The sequence below is a fragment of the Physeter macrocephalus genome, chromosome 21 (genome assembly GCF_002837175.3).
Source record: "Physeter macrocephalus isolate SW-GA chromosome 21, ASM283717v5, whole genome shotgun sequence".
Classification (NCBI taxonomy): domain Eukaryota; kingdom Metazoa; phylum Chordata; class Mammalia; order Artiodactyla; family Physeteridae; genus Physeter; species Physeter macrocephalus.
Window position 1 is genome coordinate 96,116,792 of NC_041234.1, and position 8,993 is coordinate 96,125,784.

General features: G+C 38.0%; 1 protein-coding gene across 2 annotated transcripts in view; it reads left to right on the forward strand.

Moving 5' to 3' along the window:
- The window catches only part of GRIA3 (glutamate ionotropic receptor AMPA type subunit 3), a 290,818-nt gene that overhangs the window by 142,773 nt on the left and 139,052 nt on the right, over positions 1-8,993 (forward strand). For both annotated transcript variants that reach the window (XM_024128093.3, XM_024128094.3), the window contains exon 4: positions 5,917-6,104. In XM_024128093.3, the coding sequence (XP_023983861.1) occupies positions 5,917-6,104 (188 nt within the window). The remainder of the gene's footprint in view (positions 1-5,916; positions 6,105-8,993) is intronic.

Consider the following 8,993-nt stretch of genomic DNA (forward strand, 5'->3'; position numbering starts at 1 on the left):
TATATTTTGGAGATGAATCCTTTGTCGGTTGTTTTGTTTGAAAATATTTTCTCCCATTCTGAGGGTTGTCTTTTCATCTTGTTTATGGTTTCCTTTGCTGTGCAAAAGTTTTAAAATTTCATTAGGTCCCATTTGTTCATTTTTGTTTTTCTTTCCATTTCTCTAAGAGGTGGGTCAAAAAGGATCTGGCTGTGATTTATATCATAGAGTGTTCTGCCTATGTTTTCCTCTAAGAGTTTTATAGTGTCTGGCCTTATATTTAGTCTTTAATCCATTTTGAGTTAATTTTTGTGTATGGTATTAGGGAGGGTTCTAATTTCATTCTTTTACATGTAGCTGTCCAGTTTTCCCAGCACCACTTATTGAAGAGGCTGTCTTTTCTCCATTGTGTATTCTTGCCTCCTTTATCAAAGATAAGGTGACCATATGTGTTTGGGTTTATCTCTGGGCTTTCTATCCTGTTCCATTGATCTCTATTTCTGTTTTTGTGCCAGTACCATACTCTCTTGATTACTGTAGCTTTGTAGTATACTCTGAAGTCAGGGAGCCTGTTTCCTCCAGCTCCATTTTTCTTTCTCAGGATTGCTTTGGCAATTCGGGGTCTTTCGTGTTTCCACACAAATTGTGAAATTTTTTGTTCTAGTTCTATGAAAAATGCCATTGGTAGTTTAATAGGGTTTGCACTGAATCTGTAGATTGCTTTTGGTAGTATAGTCATTTTCACAATATTTCACAATATTAATTCTACCAATCCAAGGACATGGTATATTTCTCCATCTGTTTATGTCATCTTTGATTTCTTGTCTTGTTCCTGATCTTAGAGGAAATGATTTCAGTTTTTCACCATTGAGAACGATGTTGGCTGTGGGTTTATCATATATGGCCATTATTATGTTGAGGTAATTTCCCTCAATGCCTACTTTCTGGTGGGTTTTTATCATAAATGGGTGTTGAATTTTGTTGAAAGGTTTTTCTGCATCTATTGAGATAATCATATGGTTTCTCTCCTTTAGTTTGTTAATATGGTTTCTCACATTGATTGATTTGCATATACTGAAGAACCCTTGCATTCGTGGGATAAACCCCACTTGATCATGTTGTATGATCCTTTTAATGTGCTGCTGGTTTCTGTTTGCTAGTATCTTGTTGAGGATTTTTGCATCTATGTTCATCAGAGATCTTGGCCTGCAGTTTTCTTTCTTTGTGACATCTTTGTCTGGTTTTGTTATCAGGATGATGGTGGCCTTGTAGAATGAGTTTGGGGGTGTTCCTCTCTCTACTATATTTTGGAAGAGTTTGAGAAGGATAGGTATTAGCTCTTCTGTAAATGTTTGATAGAATTCGCCTGTGAAGCCGTCTGGTCCTGGGCTTTTGTTTGTTGGAAGATGTTTAATTACGGTCTCAATTTCAGTGCTTGTGATTGGTCTGTTTATGTTTTCTATTTCTTCCTGGTTCAGTCTTGGAAGGTTGTGTTTTTCTAAGAATTTGTCCATTTCTTCCAGGTTGTCCATTTTATTGGCATATAGTTGCTTGTAGTAATCTCTCGTGATCCTTTTTATTTCTGCAGTGTCAGTTGTCACGTCTCCTTTTTCATTTCTAATTCTTTTGATTTGAGTCTTCTCCCTTTTTTTCTTGAAGAGTCCGGCTATGGCTAATGGTTTATCAATTTTGTTTATCTTCTCAAAGAAACAGCTTTCAGTTTTATTGATCTTTGCTATTGTTTTCTAGGTATTTTTTGATTTCCTCTTTGATTTCTTCAGTGATCTCTTGGTTATTTAGTAGTGTATTGTTTAGTCATCATGTGTTTGTATTTTTTACAGTTTTTTTCCCTATAATTGATATCTAATCTCATAACATAGTGGTCGGAAAAGATACTTGATATGATTTCAATTTTCTTAAATTTACCAAGGCTTGATATGTGACCCAAGATATGATCTATCCTGAAGGATATTCCATGAGCACATGAGAAGAAAGTGTATTCTGTTGTTTTTGGATGGATTTTTCTATAAATATCAATTAAGGCCATCTTGTTTAATGTATCATTTAAAGCTCGTGTTTCCTTATTTATTTTCATTTTGGTTGATCTCTCTATTGGTGAAAGTGGGGTGTTAAAATCTCCTACTATTATTGTGTTACTGTCATTTTCCCCTTTTATGGCTGTTAGCATTTGCCTATGTATTGAGGTGCTCCTATGTTGGGTGCATAAATAGGTACAGTTGTAATATCTTCTTCTTGGATTGATCCCTTGATCATTATGTAGTGTCCTTCTTTGTCTCTTGTAATAGTCTTTATTTTAAAGTCTATTTTGTCTGATATGAGAATTGCTACGCCAGCTTTCTTTTGATTTCCATTTGCATGGAATATCGTTTTCCATCCCCTCATTTTCAGTCTGTATGTGTCCCTAGGTCTGAAGTGGGTCTCTTGTATACAGGATGTACACGGGTCTTGTTTTAGTATCCAGTCAGCCAGTCTATGTCTTTTCATTGGAGCATTTAATCCATTTACAATTAATCCATTCACATTTAAGGTAATTATCGATATGTATGTTCCTATGACCATTTTCTTAATTGTTTTGGGTTTGTTATTGTAGGTTTTTTCCTTCTCCTGTGTTTCCTGCCTAGAGAAGTTCCTTTAGCATTTGCTGTAAAGCTGGTTTGGTGGTGCTGAATTCTCTTAGCTTTTACTTGTCTGCTGGTCTGTAAAGGTTTTAATTTCTCCATTGAATCTGAATGAGATCCTTGCTGGGTAGAGGAATATTGGCTGTAGGTTTTTCCCTTTCATCTCTTTAAATATGTCCTGCCACTCCCTCGGGCTTGCAAAGTTTCTGCTGAAAGATCAGCTGTTAACCTTATGCGGATTCCCTTGTGTGTTATTTGTTGTTTTTCCCTTGCTGCTTTTAATATTTTTCCTTTGTATTTAATTTTTGATAGTTTGATTAATATGTGTCTTTGCATGTTTCTCCTTCGATTTATCCTGTATGGGACTCTCTGTGCTTCCTGGACTTCAATGACTATTTCCTTTCCCGCATTTGGGAAGTTTTCAACTATAATCTCTTCAAATATTTTCTCAGACCCTTTCTTTTTCTCTTCTTCTTCTGGGACCCCTTTAATTTGAAAGTTGGTGTATTTAATGTTGTCCCACAGGTCTCTGAGACTGTCCTCAATTCTTTTCATTCTTTTTTCTTTATTCTGCTCTGCAGCAGTTATTTCCACTATTTTATATTCCAGGCCACTTATCCGTTCTTCTGCCTCAGTTAATCTTCTATTGATTCCTTCTAGAATATTTTTAATTTCACATATTGTGTTGTTCATTATTGTTTGTTTGCACTTTAGTTCTTCTAGGTCCTTGTTAAACATTTCTTCCATTTTCTCCATCCTATTTCCAAGATTTTGGATCATTTTTACTATCATTACTCTGAATTCTTTTACAAGTAGACTGCCTATTTCCCCTTCATTTGTTTGGTCTGGTGGGTTTTTACCTTGCTCCTTCATCTGCTGTGTGTTTCTCTGTCTTCTCATTTTGCTTAACTTACTGTGTTTGGGGTTTCCTTTTTGCTGGCTACAGGTTCTTAGTGCCCGTTGTTTTTGGTGTCTGTCCCCAGTGGCTAAGGTTGTTTCAGTGGGTTGAGTAGGTTTCCTGGTTGAGGGGACTGGTGCCTGTGTTCTGGTGGATGAGGCTGGATCCTGTCTTTCTGGTGGGCAGGACTGTTTCCTGTGGTGTGTTTTGGGGTGTCTGTGAACTTATGATTTTAGGCAGCCTCTCTGCTAATGGGTGGGGTTGTGTTCCTGTCTTGTTAGTTGTTTGGCATAGGGTGCCCAGCACTGGAGCTTGCTTGTTGTTGAGTGGAGCTGGGTCTTAGCGTTGAGACGGAGATCTCTGGGAGAGCTCTTGCCGATTGATATTACGTGGGGCCAGGATGTCTCTGGTGTTCCTATATCCTGAACTGAGCTCTCCCACCTCAGAGGCTCAGGCCTGACACCTGGCCAGAGCATCAAGACCCTGTCAGCCACATGGCTTTTGGGAAGTCTGAGGTCTGCTGCCAGCGTTCCGTAGATTTTCTGTAGGAGTTGTTCCACATGTAGATGTATTTTTGATGTATTTGTGAGGAGGAAGGTGATCTCCAAGTCTTACTCCTCCGCCATCTTGAAGGTCTTCCTAAAGGGTATTTTTTAAAGTTTAGTTTAAATATAGCAAATATGCCCTGAGTGATTTCATTACCGGTATTATTCAGCCAATGCTTTCTTCATAAATAGAAGTAAAATTCAACCTAGTCCTTGCTGAATTTTCATAAAATCTTAATTACTGGGATTCAAAATAATGAGTCCTCATTGCACATTTCTGAAGAAAGATTTTCAAATACTTTAATCTTTTCCTTCCTATGTTTACTTCTTAATCTCATGCTTTGGCCCACCATGTGCCCTCAACTCCCACCGAAGCAGACAGCACATTGAAAACCCTCACAAAAATGTAAATCTGAGAAATAAATATGTGTGGTTGGTTTAAAAAGAGGAAGAATTAACATTTAAAGCAATGGTAATTTACTCTGATCTGTAATTTTGAGCTCCTATGCTGAAATTGCTCATCTGGAAATTACCAAGTGCTTGGGTCTCATTTGTGATCTTCTTCCTGCATACACCCAGCACACAAAGGAGTCGTAATGACCGGCTGAGTCACTGCTGCCATCTCCCCGAAGCGTGTTCTCCAAATGCCAACACCATTTTCTATGGTGCAGTGAAGAAGATTCCCAACCATAACCTGCTTAAAGTACAGGGTGAGCCTGAGGTGGCACAGAACCTGGAAAGTGTTCAGAGGATAGCACAATCATCCTCCATTCTCTACTCCTCCAGATCATTTTGGTCTTGGAAAGCATCTGCATTACCCACTCCCATTAGTCATTACCTAAATACAAACGGAAAACAATTTAGATTTAATGGGGCAAAAGGAGCTGCTTTTGACCATATCCCAATAAAATGATGTCTATACCTGATGCAATTATACTCGGATTATGAATTCATACCAGAAGCAAAAATATAGACATGCTGTAATATTAGAGACATGAATACTCTAAAAGACCAGTACATACGAAATCCTTGTGATCTTCTGTGGTTCATACAGATATACTGTTCTTTCCAACTTCTCAAACCCTGCCTCCAAAAAGGTTACCCAAAACTCAAGCATCAGATCTTTTCTCTTTCCCATGCAGCATACATCCAGAGTGTTAGTAGTTAATAGCTGTCTGATATAAATTAACTAAAAAGGAATCTCTAATCAAATGAATTGAGAAAGGGGAAGAACTTAGGAAGACTTAATATGATTGAACTTTTTCATAATACTGTGAACAAAGAAACAGTATGATACCTTTGTTATAGACTGTTTTTGTCAGGTTTTCTGAGAGTTATATTGCTTGGGAGACATAATTTACCTTGTTGGATAGTCATATATCCATGTAAGGATAAGTCATATTATAATCAGGTTCTATCTCTACTAAAGCTATTTCTAATTCTGAAGATTGTTGTTGTGGAAGATGAAAGAAATGAGCTTCAACCGCAATAGGACAGATTGTGGACAGAAATAAGAACGAAGCTACTGGCATTCATTCCATAAATATTTTGATAATGCCTGTCAATAAAAACAATTAGGTACTATAATTGAGTTGTGATTGCTTAAGTACAGGCTTGATAAACACCTAGCCCGGTGCCCACAAGTTGAAGAATCTTCTTTCCTTTCAATCAGGAAAGAGATGCCAACTGTCTGGAAGGTTAAGGCTGAGGTTATGAGTAAGCCTGCTGTCCACAGTGGATAAGGTTCAAGGGGACCCAATAGACTGCACGTAAAAACTCAGTAGATCCTTTAATACCTATGGAAAGAATTTTAAAGGAAAAAAATAATCAATGTAGCTGTTTTCTCTTCATTCAGGATTTTCCATCCTCCAAGCGATTATGGAAGCAGCAGTGCAAAACAACTGGCAAGTGACAGCACGGTCTGTGGGAAACATAAAGGACGTCCAAGAATTCAGGCGCATCATTGAAGAAATGGACAGGAGGCAGGAAAAGCGATACTTGATTGACTGCGAAGTTGAAAGGATTAACACAATTTTGGAACAGGTACGTTTGAGAATTATTCCACGCCCAGCCAACCTGTTAAATCATCAACCTGAGGCAGTTCCCATATCTGCTAATAAATTAAGTAGCCAACAGACTAAACTTGCCCACAGTTTTGATAGTCTCTCTAATCCTTTTTTCCTCCCCAGTGGCTACAGAAAAGGAGAGAGAGAAATAAAAGAAAATCTAAGCGGTTGAAAATTGCATACCATGATTAATCTGGTAGTCTCTGCAATTTAATGCTACTTATCCGATAAACACACCCTTCCACACCTCTGTTTCATAGATAGCTGACTATTTCAAAGTAATCCCCTTCCTTTCGACACCTTCCTCCCAGCAAGGAACAGACAAGGGATTAGGCAGGGCAGAAGGCTAGGGTTTTTGTTTCAGGGGCCTAGTTGCAAAGTATCAGAGCAGTATTCACTAGGTTTGAATTTGTGGATATTTTTGAAGAATATCTCTCTGGTTTGAAAGAGAGAGCAAGAGAGAATGAATGAGAATATGTATATATACAATTGCAGAACATTTTAAAAGTAAGATGGCATATGAGAAAAAAATGTTTATGGTTTTTAAAATGTGAAAAAAAAGTGAAAAAGCATCAGACTGGGGAAAAATACAATTCAATGGACCAAAATATATTCATTATTAATCTTGGATATTTAAATTTAAGACTGAAACATATTAGAAGAGTTGTTTTACCCTAAGCCAGACGGATATTCTGTTTGGAGTAAAGAGTCAAATAGAAATATGGTGAAAGTTTATTATTTTCCTTAGAAGTCTCAGTTTGCCAGTTAATAACAAAGTGCCTATGCTGCCATAAACAAAACTGTAAGGGAAACATTTCCATTCTAATTCGATCCCAGTGTACCTAGGGGCCAAAACAGCTTCAGAGATTGAAATTATAGTGAGCAGCCATTGCTTGGGAGAGCTGTTTTATAGCAAATTAAATATTAACAATTTGTCAGATATGCCCCCATAAGAAGAGAATGCAAAAAAAAAACACAACTAAGATAAGGGAAGGGAGGGGTTGGGAGAGAAGAAGAACAAGGAAGGAAGGAAGGAAGGAAGGAAGGAAGGAAGGAAGGAAGGGAGGGAGGGAGGGAGGGAGGGAGGGAGGGAGGGAGGGAGGGAGGGAGGGAGGGAAGGAGGAAGGGAGGAAGGGAGGGAGGGAAGGAGGAAGGGAGGAAGCACTGACTCTGCATCACAGAGATACAAAGCTGTCTCCATCTCTAGTGAATCAACCTCACAAAAAATCTAGAGCACTAGCCTGGCTAAATCAAATTTCCCAACCAACATTCTCTTAAGCTCCCCAAATGATACACCCCTCCCTTCCAAAAGAAAAAAAAAAACTCCCTTTGATTTTCTTAGATCTTGAAAGTGAAGAATCAGGTCAGTGATGTTGGTGTATGTACTACATGCCCTCTAAAATTTTATACCAAAATAGCCTTAGTGGGTGACCTACTTAATAGCCTAAAGCAGAGGAACATCCTCCTTGTCATACTTTGTTTTCCTTCTTTTGTGCTAGTGACTTAGGCTTCTTGAATAGTGTACATTCTGATAAGTCTTTGGGGTTTTATAGGATCTTATACTGGAGTCTGGGATTTTTCAGCATGACGTAGTAGAAAAAGCAGTGGGTAGAGCTGTGAATTCAATATAGCTGTGGATATTAGGCACTTAAAATATCTATTCCTCATTTGTGTCATCTACAAAATGGGCAATAAAATTCGCTCTTCCTCACATGATTGGTATAATTGCTTTGAAAAGCGTAAAATGCTATAGAAAAAAAATCATTATTACTAAACATTTTCAGGAAAACGAAACTAACATTATTCGAAAACCCTGTCCTTTTTTTTCTATTTTACGTTTGATAGGGTATATATGTCCATTCCACTCTCTCGCTTTGTCCCAGCTTACCCTGCCCCCTCCCCATATCCTCAAGTCCATTCTCTGGTAGGTCTGTGTCTTTATTCCCATCTTGCCCCTAGGTTCTTCATGACCATTTTTTCTTTTTTAGATTCCATATATATGTGTTGACATACGGTATTTGTTTTTCTCTTTCTGACTTACTTCACTCTGTATGACAGACTCTAGGTCCATCCACCTCACTACAAATAACTCAGTTTCGTTTCTTTTTATGGCTGAGTAATATTCCATTGTATATGTGTGCCACATCTTGTTTATCCATTCATCTGTTGATGGACACTTAGGTTGCTTCCATGCCCTGGCTACTGTAAATAGAGCTGAAATGAACATTGTGGTACCTGACTCCTTCTGAAGTATGGTTTTCTCAGGGTATATGCCCAGTAGTCGGATTGCTGGGTCGTATGATAGCTCTATTTTTAGTTTTCTAAGGAAACTCTACTGTTCTCCACAGTGGCTGTATCAACTTACATTCCCACCAACAGTGCAAGAGGGTTCCCTTTTCTTTTGGAGATTAATCTTTTGTCAGCTGTTTTGTTTGAAAATAGTTTCTCCCATTCTGAGGGTTGTCTTTTCATCTTGTTTATGGTTTCCTTTGCTGTGCAAAAGCTTTTAAGTTTCATTAGGTCCCAGTTGTTCATTTTTGTTTTTATTTCCATTTCCTTAGGAGGTGGGTCAAAAAGGATCTGTCTGTGATTTATATCATAGTGTTCTGCCTATATTTTCCTCTAAGAGTTTTATACTGTCTGGCCTGACATTTAGGTCTTTAATCCATTTTCAGTTTATTTTTCTCTATGGTGTTAGGGAGAGTCTAATTTCATTCTTTAACATGCAGCTGTCCAGTTTTCCCAGCACCACTTATTCAAGAGGCTGTCTTTTCTCCACTGTATATTCTTGCCTCCTTTATCAAAGATAAGGTGACCATATATGTGTGGGTTTATCTCTGGGCTTTCTATCCTGTTCCATTGATCT